Source organism: Salmo trutta, chromosome 23 (assembly GCF_901001165.1).
Source record: "Salmo trutta chromosome 23, fSalTru1.1, whole genome shotgun sequence".
In the NCBI taxonomy this organism is placed as follows: domain Eukaryota; kingdom Metazoa; phylum Chordata; class Actinopteri; order Salmoniformes; family Salmonidae; genus Salmo; species Salmo trutta.
Genome location: NC_042979.1, coordinates 37,780,739 through 37,799,541, shown reverse-complemented (window position 1 = coordinate 37,799,541; position 18,803 = coordinate 37,780,739). Strand labels below are relative to the sequence as shown.

The following is an 18,803-nucleotide window of genomic DNA, read 5'->3' as shown; positions in this document are numbered from 1 at the left end:
GATGAATGGAGGATGGATGGATGGATGGGTGGATGAGAGGATGGATGGGTGGATGAGAGGATGGATGGATGAGAGGATGGATGGGTGGATGAGAGGATGGATGGGTGGATGAGAGGATGGATGGATGGATGGATGGATGGATGAGAGGATGGATGGGTGGATGAGAGGATGGATGGGTGGGTGGGTGGATGAGAGGATGGATGGATGAGAGGATGGATGGGGGGATGAGAGGATGGATGGATGGATGGGTGGATGAGAGGATGGATGGGTGGGTGGATGAGAGGATGGATGGATGAGAGGATGGATGGATGGGTGGATGAGAGGATGGATGAGAGGATGGATGGATGGATGAGAGGATGGGTGGGTGGATGAGAGGGATGGGTGGGTGGATGAGAGGATGGATGGATGAGAGGATGGATGGGTGGGTGGATGAGAGGATGGATGGGTGGGTGGATGAGAGGATGGATGGGTGGGTGGGTGGATGAGAGGATGGATGGATGGATGAGAGGATGGATGGATGAGAGGATGGATGGGTGGGTGGATGAGAGGATGGATGGGTGGGTGGATGGGTGGGTGAGTGGGTGGGTGGGTGGATGAGAGGATGGATGGGTGGGTGGATGAGAGGATGGATGGGTGGGTGGATGGATGGGTGGATGGATGTGTGGATGGGTGGGTGGGTGGGTGGATGTGTGGATGGATGGATGGATGGGTGGATGGATGGGTGGGTTGGTGGGTGGATGGATGGATGAGAGGATGGATGACTAACAAACTAATTACTCTGTGTTCAGGTATGCCAAACTCCAGCTTGGATCAGAGGGCCACAGACTGACTCACGACGATCGTACAGAACTGAGGAAGTAAGTCTCTGACTCTGACACACATTGTGGACAGTACATCTTACTCAAATAGCCTATTTTCAACACATACTGTACAGTAACAGAAGACCTTGTTAGACTTCATTTTCACATTTTGTTGCCTGGAATTTGTATTGCTTGCCTTGTACCAATGACATTCTTCTGAGACAAGGAAGTCCTGAGATCCGCCCTACAAACGTGAATATCTTTATTTCTCCATACCAGCAGTACTATCCTGCTGGCATAAGCAGTTCTGCCATTGGGAACATTGGATATGTTTCTATTGTGTTCATATGGGCGTTGTATCGCGTTACAAAGTTCGTCATTGTCCTATATTTTGTGACCCATATCCTCAGGGGAAACATTTTTTATGTATCTCTTTCCTATCCTTCTCCGGTTTCATGGTAGCTAGTCCCTTTTTCTACTGTATCTTTCCTACCTCTCCACTCTCTTTTTCTCTCATTTCCACCCTCTTTTTTTAATCATTATTAAAGGTAATATGTCATCCAAACACCTGTGTTTAACTCTCTCTCTCTTTCACTCTCCTTTTTTGTCTCTCTCTCTTCCTCAGCACAATATCCTCCATCTTGGGGGCGTGGCTGGACCAGTATTCTGAGGACTTCTGGAAGCCTCCGGAGTACAGCTGCCTGCGACGGCTAATCTCCTACCTGCACCTCAACTTCCCAGGATCGGACCTGGAACGCCGCGCCTGCAACCTCCTGGCACACTTCCACCGCCGACAGCTCCAGGAGCCCGAGCACGAGTGTAAGATGACCGGCCGACTCCCAGCTGAACTTTTGACCTTTGACCCTGACCCCAGCTCCTCAACATGAGCATGGAGAGTCCAAAGAATTCGTATTAGTGGAAGGCCACAGATGTTTCTGGTGGTACACCAAATCAGAGAACACTGTTGTTAGTCAATCCCTTAGGGAAAGTGTTACTGTGGGTGTGTGGGTGGGTGGGTGGGTGGGTGGGTGTCAGGAAGCAAAGTCGAACCAACACATACCTGTATTGTCTTACAATACTTCGATCCACATCTTCCCCGAAAGGTATATCTGAGTGTGTGGGCCCTCACTTCCTTACATGAAGTAGTTTACTAAACCCAGCCGTGTGTTTCATGTTATTTTGCTAATGAGTGGTGATGTTATCCCTCAGTGCTGGACCATGGTGGCTATCCGTTCACCCTACTGGAGGAGAATGGCTACGAGGATGAGCAGCTGGACTTCCTGAACTTTGACCCGGCGGTGGTGGCCGAGCAATTCACCCTCATGGACGCGGTAGGATGCCAAAACATCACGAAACTCAGAAAACTTTATTCCCAAATGCACATATTTGTGTACTAACAACATATAACAACATATCCTAATTAATAATTAACTCTGTATTTGTTTGAGTTTTCTATGAAATTGTTGTCTATTATTTTCCATCATTTCCCATCTCGGTACTTTATAGTTTGAGTTGCTCTCTCATTGTTTTCGTAAAGTTCATGTGTATTTTTCCATGCCAGCGAGGCTCCTTGGATTTGATCGAAAATGAAAAATGAAAAGCTGTAACTGTGTCCTGTTGGAGCCAAGGGGCTTCCTTGGCCGGTCTTCAGGGGCTGTTAGATAAGACAGGAAGTGAGGACAGAAGACAGAGGGCTTTAGGCCCACACTGCTGTTGAGTTTCCGCTCATAAACAAATGTCACTCCAAAAGCTTTCCTACCAGCGTTTATTAGGAGACTTGTGTGCAGCAGGCAATTTTATCAACTGTCCTCAAAGCATTCTGAAGTATCTGCCTGTTTCTGATTTCTCCCTCGCTTCTGCATAGGAGTGAAAACATGTTAATCTCATCCAAAATACATCACTGGTTGCAGCAAGAAACCAAGCCTCCATTTTGTTTGTCTTCCTCCAAACCCCGTCTTCTTTACTCCCCTTTTTCCTCATAGGAGCTCTTTAAGAAGGTGGTCCCCTACCACTGTCTGGGGAGTATTTGGTCGCAGCGCGACAAGAAGGGCAAGGAACACCTGGCGCCCACCATCCGTGCCACCGTCACCCAGTTCAACTGCGTCACCAACTGTGTCATCGCTACATGCCTGAGCGAGCGCTCGCTCAAACCCATGCAGCGTGTCAAGCTGGTGGAGCGCTGGATCGAAGTGGCCAGAGTGAGACACTGTTGTTAGCAGGAGTTGGTGTGGGATTACATTTTCACTTTAGTCATTTAGCAGACGCTCTTAGCCAGAGCAATTTAGTAGTGAGCACATACATTTTCCTACTTTTTTTTTCATACTGATCCCCCATGGGAATCAAACCCACAACCGTGGTGTTGCAAGTGCCATGCTTTACCAACTGAGCTACACGAGTAGAGCATGGTGTCCTTCCCCTTCAGTCCTGCAGAGGTGCAGTTTGTGTTGTGTAGCATGATGATTACAGTACCCAAAATGCTCTGTTCCAAAGAGTTGGACTTATTTGAGTAAAACAATTCTGAAGCTTATCTATGGTGTTCTGTCTCCTTACCAATACATTGGATTGATTTGCCCCTGGTGCTGAATTGAGTCCACTGATATTCATCTGAATATTTACTGTCTTTTTTCTCTTCAGGAGTGTCGAATCCTGAAGAACTTTTCTTCACTGCGGGCTATCCTCTCTGCTCTGCAGTGCAACCCGGTCCACCGGCTGAAGAGGACATGGGATGAGGTGTCCAGGGAGAACTTCCGCATCTTCCACGAGTTGTCAGAAATCTTCTCTGACGAGAATAACCATTCACTCAGCAGAGAGCTGCTCATTAAGGTAGGGTGTGTGTGTGTGTGTGTGTGTGTGTTAGTGAAGGAGTACTCCTAGAGGGGTGTGACCTCACACAAGGGAAACCCCATCACTCCACTGCCTGAAATCAGAGCACTACTGTAATCAGAGCAGTGTGTGTGTATATATATTTTTGCTAATGCTTTATTGATTCTGTCCCCCAAACACAAATGCGCTCTCACACATACACACTCTGACTATAGTAGTGCTCTGATTTCAGGCAGTTAGAGTGATGGGGTTTCCCTTGTGTGAGGTCACACAACTCTAGGTGTACTCCTGCTCTCACACTGACGGTGTCATCACCCAAGATCAGATGACAGTGTTATACTGCATCATGGTGTAACACACTACCCTGCAGTAGCATCATGGTGTAACAAGGTGTGGTCACACACTACCCTGCAGTAGCATCATGGTGTAACAAGGTGTGGTCACACACTACCCTGCAGTAGCATCATGGTGTAACAGGGTGTGGTCACACGCTACCCTGCAGTAGCATCATGGTGTAACAGGGTGTGGTCACACACTACCCTGCAGTAGCATCATGGTGTAACAGGGTGTGGTCACACACTACCCTGCAGTAGCATCATGGTGTAACAGGGTGTGGTCACACACTACCCTGCAGTAGCATCATGGTGTAACAAGGTGTGGCCACACACCACCCTGCAGTAGCATCATGGTGTAACAGGGTGTGGTCACACACTACCCTGCAGTAGCATCATGGTGTAACAGGGTGTGGTCACACACTACCCTGCAGTAGCATCATGGTGTAACAGGGTGTGGTCACACACTACCCTGCAGTAGCATCATGGTGTAACAAGGTGTGGTCACACACTACCCTGCAGTAGCATCATGGTGTAACAGGGTGTGGTCACACACTACCTTGCAGTAGCATCATGGTGTAACAAGGTGTGGTCACACACTACCCTGCAGTAGCATCATGGTGTAACAGGGTGTGGTCACACACTACCCTGCAGTAGCATCATGGTGTAACAGGGTGTGGTCACACACTACCCTGCAGTAGCATCATGGGGTGACAGGGTGTGGTCACACACTACCCTGCAGTAGCATCATGGTGTAACAGGGTGTGGTCACACGCTACCCTGCAGTAGCATCATGGGGTGACAGGGTGTGGTCACACGCTACCCTGCAGTAGCATCATGGTGTAACACACTACCCTGCAGTAGCATCATGGTGTAACAGGGTGTGGTCACACGCTACCCTGCAGTAGCATCATGGGGTGACAGGGTGTGGTCACACGCTACCCTGCAGTAGCATCATGGGGTGACAGGGTGTGGTCACACGCTACCCTGCAGTAGCATCATGGGGTGACAGGGTGTGGTCACACACTACCCTGCAGTAGCATCATGGGGTGACAGGGTGTGGTCACACACTACCCTGCAGTAGCATCATGGGGTGACAGGGCGTGGTCACACACTACCCTGCAGTAGCATCATGGGGTGACAGGGCGTGGTCACACACTACCCTGCAGTAGCATCATGGGGTGACAGGGCGTGGTCACACACTACCCTGCAGTAGCATCATGGTGTAACAGGGTGTGGTCACACACTACCTTGCAGTAGCATCATGGTGTAACAAGGTGTGGTCACACACTACCCTGCAGTAGCATCATGGTGTAACAGGGTGTGGTCACACACTACCCTGCAGTAGCATCATGGTGTAACAGGGTGTGGTCACACACTACCCTGCAGTAGCATCATGGGGTGACAGGGTGTGGTCACACACTACCCTGCAGTAGCATCATGGTGTAACAGGGTGTGGTCACACGCTACCCTGCAGTAGCATCATGGGGTGACAGGGTGTGGTCACACGCTACCCTGCAGTAGCATCATGGTGTAACACGCTACCCTGCAGTAGCATCATGGTGTAACAGGGCGTGTGCATGCGCTACCCTGCAGTAGCATCATGGTGTAACAGGGCGTGGTCACACGCTACCCTGCAGTAGCATCATGGTGTAACAGGGCGTGGTCACACGCTACCCTGCAGTAGCATCATGGGGTGACAGGGTGTGGTCACACACTACCCTGCAGTAGCATCATGGGGTAACACACTACCCTGCAGTAGCATCATGGTGTAACACGCTACCCTGCAGTAGCATCATGGTGTAACAGGGCGTGTGCATGCGAGTGTGACGCACTTGGAGACGGAATAAAAGGACATCCTGAAAGTCATTTCCAGCACATAAAAACACAAAGTATGGGATTTTGTCGTCTGGAGTTTCCTATCTTAGTTCAATATCTTGGTGAGATATTTGGTCATCTTCCCAATGAGAAGAGTTCTTAGCTAACAATGTAATGTGCTTTGGACACTTGGCAACATGATCCATATAGCCAATCCATTATCAACTGTTATGGAACAGCACAGAACAGTATAGAACAGAATAGTATAGCAGTATAGAACAGAACAGTACAGAACAGTACAGTACAGAACAGTATAGAACAGAACAGTATAGTACAGTATAGAACAGAACAGTATAGTACAGTATAGAACAGAACAGTATAGTACAGTATAGAACAGAACAGTACAGTACAGTATAGAACAGAACAGTATAGCAGTATAGAACAGAACAGTACAGAACAGTTTGGCAGTACAGAACAGTATAGCAGTATAGAACAGAACAGTATAGCAGTATAGAACAGTACAGAATAGTATAGCAGTATAGAACAGTACAGAACAGTATAGCAGTATAGAACAGAACAGAATAGCAGTATAGAACAGTACAGAATAGTATAGCAGTATAGAACAGTACAGAACAGTATAGCAGTATAGAACAGAACAGAATAGCAGTATAGAACAGTACAGAATAGTATAGCAGTATAGAGCAGTACAGTATAGCAGTATAGAACAGAACAGTACAGAACAGTATAGCAGTATAGAACAGTACAGTATAGCAGTATAGAACAGTACAGAATAGCAGTATAGAACAGTACAGAACAGTATAGCAGTATAGTGCAGTACAGTATAGCAGTATAGAACAGAACAGTACAGAACAGTATAGCAGTATAGAACAGTACAGAACAGTATAGAACAGTACAGAACAGTATAGCAGTATAGAACAGAACAGAACAGTATAGAACAGTACAGAACAGTATAGAACAGTACAGAACAGTATAGCAGTATAGAACAGAACAGAACAGTATAGAACAGTACAGAACAGTATAGAACAGTACAGAACAGTATAGCAGTATAGAACAGTACAGAACAGTATAGCAGTACAGAACAGTAGAGCAGTATAGAACAGTACAGAACAGTATAGCAGTATAGAACAGAACAGAACAGTATAGAACAGTATAGCAGTATAGAACAGAACAGAACAGTATAGAACAGTACAGAACAGTATAGAACAGTACAGAACAGTATAGCAGTATAGAACAGTACAGAACAGTATAGCAGTATAGAGCAGAACAGTATAGAACAGTACAGAACAGTATAGCAGTATAGAACAGAACAGAACAGTATAGAACAGTACAGAACAGTATAGCAGTACAGAACAGTAGAGCAGTACAGAACAGTATAGCAGTATAGAGCAGAACAGAACAGTATAGAACAGTACAGAACAGTATAGCAGTACAGAACAGAACAGAACAGTATAGAACAGTACAGAACAGTATAGCAGTATAGAGCAGAACAGTATAGAACAGTACAGAACAGTATAGCAGTATAGAACAGAACAGAACAGAACAGTATAGCAGTACAGAACAGTAGAGCAGTACAGAACAGTATAGCAGTATAGAGCAGAACAGAACAGTATAGAACAGTACAGAACAGTATAGCAGTACAGAACAGTATAGCAGTATAGAACAGTATAGCAGTATAGAACAGAACAGTATAGAACAGAACCGTATAAAGGTCATCTGGTTGTTCTGGTGGGTGGTCTTGACTTGGGCGTGGGGGTGTGAGACTGTGCAGGTGTTATGTAGGGGGGATAGACACTAAGCCCACTTACACACACATAGACCTCAAACCCTGACATTCCCCAAATTCCAGAACAAACACACACATACATACGTCAGGGTATCTAGAGGTTGGCTGCTATGTGTGTTTGGGGGGGGGGGGGGCGCAACTTGGGAATATCCCTCCCCTGCCTGATACTCTGCAGTAGAATGTGGGAGAGTGTATGTTCACCATTTGATAGCTTGATAAATGATGAAAAAGCACGGTGAAAAAGTGTGTATTGTTTTCATTTAATTGAACAGAAACCAGTGTTATCTGATTGCTGAAATAGGAGCTTAGGCTTTAGATCTCACTGTGAATGTTGTCCTTTATTTTCTCTGTTTAGGAAGGCACGTCCAAATTCGCCACCCTGGAAATAAACCCCAAACGAGCCCAGAAGAGACAGCAGCAACCCCGAGACCTGGTAAGGACATTAAGAGAGAGGCAATGTAAGAAAGGAGGGAGGGAGGGTAAGATGGAGTGGACTTAGAGAGAGACAAAATACTAGAAAGATTGAAGAGGAAGAAAAAAGTGGCTTTTACGAAAATGGAGGATGACATGAAAAGCAGAGAGAGAGATGACATGAAAAGCAGAGAGAGAGATGACATGAAAAGCAGAGAGAGAGATGACATGAAAAGCAGAGAGAAAGCAGAGAGAGAGATGAAATGTTCTGACAGAGAGGATGAGAGAGCAAAGGGGAGGTCAAAAAAGGAAGACCGAGTGAGAGCCAGAGAGCCTTACAAGAGCGACTTACAGTTAGTGCATTCATCTTAAGATAGTTAGTTAGGTGAGGGATAGCAACAGGGACAGAAAGAGGGACAGAGAGACAAAGAGGGAAAGATATAAATGGAACAAAAAGTGGGAGAGAGAGGTGACAGATGTAGTCAAAGCACCCCCATCTTGGCCCTGTAGATTAGACAGGCTGGAGTAATTGTTTTTTTTAAGCCGTGTCAGGAAGTGTTCCAGCGGGCAAGACGCCATAGAATAGAAAACAAGCGGGCCCTCTGTCCTCACTGAACTCTGCTGACACGCTCACTCAAACACACACAGTCACACATGCTCCTATTGCCATGTTTGCTGGTTCGAATCCCTGAGCCGACTGGGTGAAAAATCTGTCTGTGCCCTTGAGCAAGGCACTTAACCCAAATTGCTCCTGTAAGTCGCTCTGGATAAGAGCGTCTGCTAAATGACTCAAATGTAAATTTTATGGATCAATGCTCTCTCACCCTTTCACTCTCACTCATCTGCTCCACTTTAAAATCACTCCCTTTGAAATTGACCCACTTTGTAGTAAATGGCTGTCATGGATGCCTCTAATGAAAATAGTGTAGAGGTGCAGTATTTTGCTGTTCACAATAAGGGGATTCATGTCATTGTTCTCTCTGTGGTGTATAGAATTAGAATGAATAAGGGACACACCGCCCTCTAGTGGTTGTTTGGGGAATCAATCTGACTCGCAAAATGCTCACAGCTCACTCTAGTGGTGATGTGCAACTTTACAGCCTAATTTGACTGTAATTACAATGTAATCAAATGATAATTGTGCATTTATTAAACTGGGAACAGTAGCCAGCTGTAGATATTTATATAAGCAGTGTCCACAGAGGGAGATGCAGAGATTTAATTATTGATTTCCATATACTTTTTTCCCTCTGATGAAAAATGTATGTTACTCATTATTTAATCACTGGCAAAGTCATGTATACACACACACACACACACACACACACACACACACACACACACACACACACACACACACACACACATACACACACACACACACACACACACACACACACACACACACACACACACACACACATAACATCGACGAGCTAACCACCTCCGTCACTGGCTTCATTAGAAAATGCATCAGTGACGTTGTCCCCACGGTGAGGGTTTGCTGCTTCCCCAATCACAAGTCCTGGATTAACACCAAGGTTGGCACTAAACTAAAGGACAGGACTACCCACACAGAGCTATCGTAGACAACCTTGAGGCTATGGCAGAGGACAGGAATAAGTACAAGAAGTCCCGCTATGACCTCCACAGAGTCATCAAACGAGCAAAAAGACTAATAGGAATAAGGTGGAATCATACTACACAGGCTCCGACGCCACCAGCATGTGACAGGGGCTACAGTCCATTACAGATTACACAGGAAGACCCAGCCGTGATCTGCCCAACGATGTCTCTCTCCCAGACCAACTCAATGCATTTTATGAACGCTTTGACGTCGAGCCGGGTGTGAGTGCTGTCACCGACCCAGAGGACTAATCACTCCCCGAGGCCGACGTGAGGGTCTTTAATCAGGTCAACACCTGCAAGGCCGCGGGCCCCGACGGTTTTCCTGGGCACGTTCTCAGCATGCGCAGAACAGCTGGCAGGCATTTTCATGGTCATTTTCAACCTCTCCTTGTCCCAGTATGTAATCCCCACTTTTTAAGATGACCACAATGATCCCTGTTACTGAGATCTCTTAAGGCTTCATGCCACCATGATTACCGTCCTGTAACAGTCACTTCTGTGAGGTGCTAATGAAGTGCTTTGAGAGGCTGGTTATGGCACACATTAAACTCCACCATCCCAGACACCCTACACCCACTCCAATTTGTATACTGCCCCAACAGACCCATAGACCCAATCTCAAGCTCCCCACACTGCCCTCACCCACCTAGATAAGAGGAATAACTACAGTGCATTCGGAAAGTATTCAGACCCTTGATTTTCTCCCCACCTTTTATTACGTTTCATCCTTATTCTAAAATTGATTAAATCGTTTTTCCCCCTTCATCAATCTATACACAATACCCCATAATGACAAAGCAAAAACATGTTTTTAGAAATCTTTGCAAATGTATTACAAACAAAAAACAGAAATATCACATTTCCGTAAGTATTCAAATCCTTTACTCAGTATTTTGTTGAAGCACCTTTGGCAGCGATTACAGTCTTCTTGGGTATGACACTACAAGCTTGGCACACCTGTATTTGGGGAGTTTCTCCTATCCTTCTCTGCATATCCTCTCAAGCTCTGTCAGGTTGGATGGGGAGCGTTGCTGCACAGCTATTTTCAGTCTCTCCAGAGATGTTCGATCGGGTTCAAGTCCAGGCTCTGGCTGGGCCACTCAAGGATGTTCAGAGACTTGTCCTGAAGCCACACCTGCATTGTCTTGGCTGTGTGCTTAGGGTCGTTGTCCTGTTGGAGGTGAACCTTCGCCCCAGTCTGAGGTCCTGAGCGCTCTGGAGCAGGTTTTCATCAAGCATCTCTCTGTACTTTGCTCCATTCATCTTTCCCTCGATTCTGACTAGTCTCCCAGTCCCTGCTGCTGAAAAATATACCCACAGCATGATGCTGCCACCACCATGCTTCACCGTAGGGATGGTGCCAGGTTTCCTCCAGATGTGATGCTTGGCATTCAGGGCAAAGAGTTCAATCTTTCATCAGACCAGAGAATGTTGTTTCTCATGGTCTGAGAGTCCTTTAGGTGCCTTTTGGCAAACTCCAAGCGGGCTGTCATGTGCCTTTTACTGAGGAGAGAGACTTCTGTCTGGCCACTCTACCATAAAGGCCTGATTGTTGGAGGGCTGCAGAGATGGTTGTCCTTCTGGAAGGTTCTGCCATCTCTGCAGAGGAACTCTGGAGCTTTATCAGAGTGACTATCAGGTTCTTGGTCACCCTTCTCCCCCCGATTGTTCAGTTTGGCCGTTCGGCCAGCTCTAGGAAGAGTCTTAGTGGTTCCAAACTTTTTCCATTTAAGAATGTTCTTGGGGACCTTCAATGCTGCAGATATTTTTTGGTACCCTTCCCCAGATCTGTGCCTCGACACAATCCTGTCTCAGAGATCTACAGACAATTCCTTCGACATCATGGCTTGGTTTTTGCTCTGACATGCACTGTCAACTGTGGACCTTACATAGATGGGTGTGTGCATTTCCAAATCATGTCCAATAGATTGTATTTACCACAGGTGGACTCCAATCTACTTGTAGAAACATCTCAAGGTTGATCAATGGAAACAGGATGCACCTTAGCTCAATTTCGAGTCTCATAGCAAAGGGTCTGAATACTTATGTAAATAAGGTATTTGTAAAAACCTGTTTTCACTTTGTCATTATGGGGTATTGTGTGTCGATTGATGAGGGGGAAAAATGATTTAATACATTTTAGAATAAAGCTGTAACGCAAAAAATGTGGAAAAAGTCAAGGTATCTGAATACTTTCCGAATGCACTGCATGTGAGAATGCTGTTCATTGACTACAGCTCAGCGTTTAACACCATTATCCCCTCCAAGCTCGTCACCAAGCTTAGGATTCTGGGTCTGAACACATACCTCTGCAACTGGATCCTGAACTTCCTGATGGGCCGACTCCAGGTGGTAAGGGTAGGCAACATCACCTCCACCACGCTGACACTTAACACAGGAGCCCCACAGGGGTGTGTGCTTAGTCCCCTCCTGTACAACCTGTTCACCTACGACTGTGTACGACTTCAACGGACGACTTCAACACCATTATTAAGTTCACTGATGACATGACGGTAGTAGGCCTGAGCACCAGCGACAATGAGTCAGCCTACAGGGAGGAGGTCAGTGTGGTGCCAGAGCAATAACCTCAACGTCAGCAAGACCAAGGAGCTGATCGTGGACTACAGGAAACGGTGAGCATACCCCAATCCACATCGACGGGGTGGCAGTGGAGCAGGTCGACAGCTTCAAGTTCCTCGGTGTCCAAATCACTAAAGACTTAAAATGTCCAAACACACACGTACAGTCGTGAAGAAGGAGCTACTTCCCCTCAGGAGGATGAAAAAGTTTGGCACGGACCCTCAAATCCTGAAAAGGTTCTACAGTTGTACCATTGAGAGCATATTGACTGACTGCATCAATGCTTGGTATGGCAATAGCACCGCCCTCGATCGCATGGCGCCACGTACAACACTGAGGACGAGCTCCCTGCCATCCAGGACCTCTATATCAGGCGGTGTGAAAAGAAGGCCCGGAAAAACGTCAAAGACCCCAACCACCCAAGCCATAGACTATTTCCTCTGCTGCTGCACGGCAAGAGGTGCGTCTAGTCTGACCCCAACAGGCTCTTGAACAGCTTCTATCCCCAAGCAATACTACTGATAAATGGCTAACAAAATAACTACATAGACCGCGTTTACCTCGTATCTTTATTGATCTTTTTATTTCAGTGTCCACTCACAGGGCCCTACACACACACACACACACACACACACACACACACACACACACACACACACACACACACACACACACACACACACACACACACACACACACACACACACACACACACACACACACACTGTCACTCCAACACACACACAAACACTCACTCCATCATGTGCTCACTCACACATAATATGCACATACATTTATACTGACTCTACACACCCGCACACCCACTCACATGCAAGCTGCTGCTACTCTGTTTATCTTATATCCAGTTGCCTAGTCACCTTACCCCATACATATCTACCTCCATCACCCCAGTATCCCTGCACATGTAAATATGGTATTGGAACTGACTTTTTATAATATTTCAAATTTCTTATTTGCCGTGTGATTTTTCTTTCTAGTAATACATTGTTCTTGATTATTGCATTGTTGGGTTTTGATTTCACAGTACTTGTGCATGTGACATTAAAACTTGGAACACACACTAACACCAGTCTCTGCCTGCCTGTTTGTTTATTTCAGAGTGTGATGCAGGGGACCATTCCCTACCTGGGCACTTTCCTTACAGACCTAGTCATGATGGATACAGCCATGAAGGACTACCTGGACGTGAGTGGCACACACACGCACACACACACACACACATTCCCTCTTTCCTCAAAATGACACACAACCCAATTTCTGTTCTGAATAACATATTTTCTTGTTTACAGGGAGGGCTGATCAATTTTGAGAAGAGGAGGAAGGTGAGAAATGCAATATGAATTTAAAGTGTGATGATGATGATGATTACAATGAGGATGAAGATGTGAGTGCATATTGATAATTTTCTTTCCTCTGGTTTTATAGGAGTTTGAGGTGATTGCCCAGATCAAGCTTCTGCAGCTGGCCTGCAACAACTATAACTTCACCCGAAACAAGCGTTTCCGAGAGTGGTTCTCCGGTGTGGACAAACTCACAGAGGCTGAGAGGTAAGAGAGGGAACAGATAGTATTCTGTTAAATACATGAGAGTATTTTCACACTGCACCAGAAATAGATTGTCGTGGGTGTGAGGAACAGCAGGGGGGAAGAGAGGGAGACTGGGAAAAAAGGAGGAAGAGGGAGAGAGAGACTGAAGAAAAGGAGGAGTAATGAAAGACTGGAACACTCACACACATACTCTTCTATGTGTTTCTTTCCACAGCTACAGCCAGTCATGTGAGATCGAGCCACTGTCAGAGTCAGCCTCCAACACTCTCAAGAAGAAGAACACAGGAATAATCAAACGCTGGAGCGAGTAAGTCAATAAATATTATTGCAGAAAGTTATTTCTGTTCAATAGGTGCAATATATGATTTACAGTCTATTTGTGTCAATGTTTTTTAACTCATTCTTCACGCTCTTCTTTTCTCCCACTCTTGCTCTCAACCTGCATTTTCTCTTCCATCTTTCCCCTCTCTCTGTCTCTCTCCGTCCCTCTCTCCCTCCCATTTCTTCACTCCGTCTCTCAGTCGCCAGCCTGCCAGCTCGGAGCCAGGCTGCAGCAGTGCGGGCAGCTCCCACTCCAAGTCCTTTGACCAGCTGCGCTACGCCCCCTGCCTGGGGGGCTCGGGTGGAGGTGGAGCGGGGGATGGAGCGGACTCCCTGAGCGTCACCTCCGCTGGCTCCAGCAGCTCTGACGTGGAGGAGATCAATATCAGCTTCATCTCCGACTCACCTGATGTCCACGAGCGAAAGGTGTGAGAGAGAGAGGAGATCTTCTATATATCTATTTATTTCATTTATACAGGAAAGTCAATTAAGAATATATTGTTATTTACAATGATGACCTGTCAGAGGACAGGGATGTATTACTACGAGTGTGTGTTGACATCTGTAAGCTGGAAGTTGCCCCACCATGTATGATGAGGATGTCATATCTCTCAGCTTTAAAGACCATGATACCAGTATGATCACTAAGCCGTACTACTGTCTTAGCATAGTATAACTCTTCCATCCCAGAAACAGCTCATGTGAGGCCCACTGGTGACTGAAGCTCTTAATTCCTTTTCTAGACCTCCACGCCTTCCGTAAAACATTCCAATTCCACGTTGGGGAAGTGCGGCCCCTTGCCTGACCTGGCACCCACGGTACTATTTACTACTTCCTGTACCATTTCTCTGTTTCACCTGTGCTAGCTTGTGGTGCAGCCATTTCACACTGCCATCAGAGGAGTGTGCTGTTTGCACTGTTTCTATCTCTGTGACGTCACCATCACATCACCCCTGTAGCCATTTTGTGTATGGGCGAGAACGGCGTATGTGTGTGTTGAGTAGTGTCCGAATGTGTGCAGGTGTCAATTTATTCATGTGTCTGCTCACCGCTGCACCTTGACCTTTTTGGTGAAGAGTTCACCTTGTATCCATAGTAACAGTTCACCTGGTTGCACATCCTTCTGTTCACATATTTCATTGTGTTTTCTACATTTGATGAGCATGTCATGTTAGTAGCAAGCACTCTTGGGGATCCCATTAGAGAAAAAAACACCAGCCTCAATTTCAGTGTTCCCAAGTATTTGTCTTAATTCACTGGAATCCATTCAATAGTTTCCAGTCATGTTAAATGATCCTGTTTAAGATGTATTGCTTTCCTTGATTGCATCTCCATATTCTTAAGTTGCACTGTGATCTAACCTGTGCTGCCCCCCTTCTCTCTCTCTCTCTCTCTCTCTCTCTCCAGTTCTGGGAGTCCACCTCTCTGTCCTCTCTGGATGCCTCTGGTCTGGGCTCTGGCTCGGGCTCCAGTAGCGCCTCGTCCTCCTCCATGTCCTCCACGCCTGTGGCGGGGGCGGGCTCCCGCTCACACAAGCGCTCTGTGTCGGGCGTGTCCAGCTACTCGTCGCTGTCACTGCCCCTCTACAACCAGCAGGTGGACGACTGCTGCATCATCCGTGTCAGCCTGGACGTGGACAACGGCAACATGTACAAGAGCATCCTGGTGAGCTGCTGCGCTGCTGTTCATTACGATAGATTAGAAAAGAGAATTTCCCTGACAATGTGTTTAGTGGTTGTGAGGTCTGGTTGAGCCAAATGTCTTGTGGTCATCACATGATCTCCAGGTGACCAGTCAGGACAAGACGCCGGCGGTGATCAGGAAGGCCATGGTGAAACACAACCTGGACCGGGAGAGAGCGGAGGACTACGAACTGCTGCAGAAGATCTCTGAAGAGAAAGGTCAGTCAGCTGTTTGTCACGTTCACTCAGGACTTACAGTAGAACCTGAAAGATACAGACCTCAAAGTTAATGCATTTTGAACTACATTTCACACTTACAAACATTTCAGTTTTCCCCACACCCTTCATTCTGGACCTGTTCGTATCTCTGGTCACACTGTCATTTTTAGAAATACCTGCACACGCCTTGTCTAAAAATCTCTCCTTCCATCTTCTCTAACAGATTTTGACATTCTCTCTTGCCTGATGTTTCAATGTGCCTTTTAACCATGCCAGTGTTTATTTTGCACCCCCACCCCCACACAGAGCTGAAGATTCCAGACAATGCCAACGTTTTCTATGCCATGAACTCCTCGGCCAACTACGACTTTGTCCTGAAGAAACGCGGCTTCCCCAAGGTAGGCCGGACCAAGCACGTGGCCAGCTCCACCCTGCCGCGAATGAAGCAGAAAGGCCTGAAAATTGCCAAGGGCATCTTCTGAGGGGCGACGCCGTGTCATCAGAAACCCTCACCCACCTCCTTGCTTCCTGCTGGGCTTTCTGGGTGCCATCTTTGAGTACCACCCCTGCTGTGCCATGGTAGAGGGGCCTGTTGCCAGCTTGGCCGTGTTCAGCATCTGAGCGTGAAAGCCTCAGAGGACTAATAAAGCTGAATGGAATGGAAATCCCTATTGGCCAATGAACTTGCACTCAACTCCATTTTGCGAGGCGGGCGACTGTCCTTGGAAGTAGTGACTCTGTGTGGATGCTGTTACCCACACCCCTGCTGTTACCCACATCTGACCCCTCCCCCAGGTGTTTCCTAACCAGGCTACAACCCATGTTCAGGTCACTTCCTGTGAGCCCCCTTCACTTCCTGTTAGCTTCATAGCTCTCTGTGGACGTCCTAATCGAGAGGGGAAAACCTGAGTAAAAATATAACTATGTCGTGTAGGTGCGTAGGAAAATGAATTCCTCCCCTTTAAAGGAGATACACTCCCTCTACTTTCTACAGACCTCTCCCTCAGCAAAGGTTCAGGTACTATTTTTTTACACTCCTTTCTAGACTACCATCAACTGCATCTGTTTCTTCGATGTTCCGCCACACGCGGACTGAGACAGATGGACAGATGCTCTGTACTGCCAGCTAGCGGAGGGAGACGCGTTCCAACAAACCACTAAAAGGATTTTGGGAGAGAAAGGCCCCTACTGGATAGCTACATCTGGTTGTTAACCAATCATCAGAAACTTTACTCCTTTTAACTCCAAACTGCTAATGGGAACTTGTCCAGTTTGTTAAACTAACACTATTCACACAAATAGGGCATTATTATTACTACAAACATTCAATAATAGCTAATTTTGTCACTGCTTTGATGCGGCGGCACTCTGCATTTGTGCATTGCGTCTTATTTCTCCAAGTGGTGCTAACAGACAATGAAATGCTACAGCCAGCCCGCTCCCTCCCTCCCTCCCCTTTCATTTCATGCCTGATGTCTTTCAGTTTCACACTACAGTTTGAGAGAGAGGCTGTCTCCTGACAGCGAGGCCAACATGAAGGAGTAGGCATCCATGAGGGCTCAATGATGATGGTTCATGGAAATAGTGCAACTGAGGTATCCAGCATCCATTTTGGTTCAGTATTTGTTTTAATGGGTGCATTTCTGGGAAGCCAAAAAAAGCAATGTGGCCAGTTAGAGTACATTATGGTGACCTGAAATGCACAATGTCGGGCGGCCACTGCGGCTCAAACATGATTTCACTAAATGGCTTCTCCTCGATTGGCAATGCCTTAGAGAGCAGAACTGCCTACATGTGAGCCGAATGGCACAAAATGGCTGTTGTTGGCATGGTGACCACTCCCTCAGATCATCAAGAAAGATAGAAGTTAGCTCCGAGCCATTTGATGGACCCCAATGTGTGCTAGACCCTCTTGTCAATGACTTGCAGGAGGAGAGAAATGTATGTAAAAGGACACTGTGCTCCCTTTTAACTAGAAGTGCGTGTGTGGAAAGTACTCAAGCACTCGGAGAGCGAGAGATGTATGTTGTATTGTGAAATGAAGCGTGGTTTTTAAATGTCCAGTCTTTTTGTTCCCTATAGTGTAAAGAAGAAGAAACGAGAAGGAAAGGACTGTCCCTTTTGTTTGCTCCCTTCTTTCTTTTTCTCCTTCATCGAGGCCTTTCGTCCTTGTGTACCAGGGTTGGAGGTCAACTTCATTTCAATTCAGCTCATTCAGGAGATACATGAAAAAGAGGAAGAGAAAGTACAACTCAACTAAAACATAATCAACTCCACGTGTGCCAAAGACCGGTGGACTAGGATGAAGTATGAGGTGGTTTCGGGAGCATTGAGATTTGAAGTGGAGGGAGTGAGTTTGCCTGCTGTTGAGAGACTCAGAAGTTGTGTGATTCTTTGTCTATGATTGAAGATTATGTGATGATGAGTCCTTGGTTTGTAGTACCCCATGTCTATCCATTTCCTACAGTATTGCAGCACTTTGGATCAAACCTAATATCCCTATTTAACATCAGCCATGACAGTGGTGTTGTGGATTACAGTGTTAAAACTCAAGCCTTTGCTCAGAGTTTTCTGAAACGAGTGACTTTTTGACTGTGACCGTGTCACACTGAGTACGGTTACATGCACACAATAATACAATTATTGTGAATAGTCAAATTAATATAATAGCTTGATTAAAACGTTTACATGCTTTGCAAGAATAAATGATTTCCCTCATAATTCTGTTTACATGGACACATCTGAAATCAGACTACCTGGTGGGACTTGATGAATGCAGAATATCAGCAATCAAAATAAACCTTCTACCACAGCGA

The 18,803-nt window shown here is 46.3% G+C and overlaps 1 protein-coding gene across 5 annotated transcripts in view; it reads left to right on the top strand.

Annotated features, from left to right (window-relative positions):
* Positions 1-18,803, top strand: part of LOC115159992 (ral guanine nucleotide dissociation stimulator) — a 68,434-nt gene extending 49,631 nt beyond the window's left edge. For 4 of the 5 annotated variants that reach the window (XM_029710196.1, XM_029710195.1, XM_029710193.1 and 1 more), the window contains exons 3-17: positions 789-857; positions 1,426-1,619; positions 2,010-2,131; positions 2,783-2,998; positions 3,435-3,623; positions 7,933-8,010; positions 13,317-13,403; positions 13,508-13,540; positions 13,644-13,765; positions 13,980-14,072; positions 14,287-14,512; positions 14,830-14,904; positions 15,494-15,751; positions 15,873-15,987; positions 16,294-18,803. In XM_029710196.1, coding sequence (XP_029566056.1) covers positions 789-857; positions 1,426-1,619; positions 2,010-2,131; positions 2,783-2,998; positions 3,435-3,623; positions 7,933-8,010; positions 13,317-13,403; positions 13,508-13,540; positions 13,644-13,765; positions 13,980-14,072; positions 14,287-14,512; positions 14,830-14,904; positions 15,494-15,751; positions 15,873-15,987; positions 16,294-16,469 — 2,053 coding nt within the window. In that variant the 3' untranslated portion in view covers positions 16,470-18,803. The remainder of the gene's footprint in view (positions 1-788; positions 858-1,425; positions 1,620-2,009; positions 2,132-2,782; positions 2,999-3,434; positions 3,624-7,932; positions 8,011-13,316; positions 13,404-13,507; positions 13,541-13,643; positions 13,766-13,979; positions 14,073-14,286; positions 14,513-14,829; positions 14,905-15,493; positions 15,752-15,872; positions 15,988-16,293) is intronic. The other variant, XR_003868978.1, reaches the window with a different exon arrangement.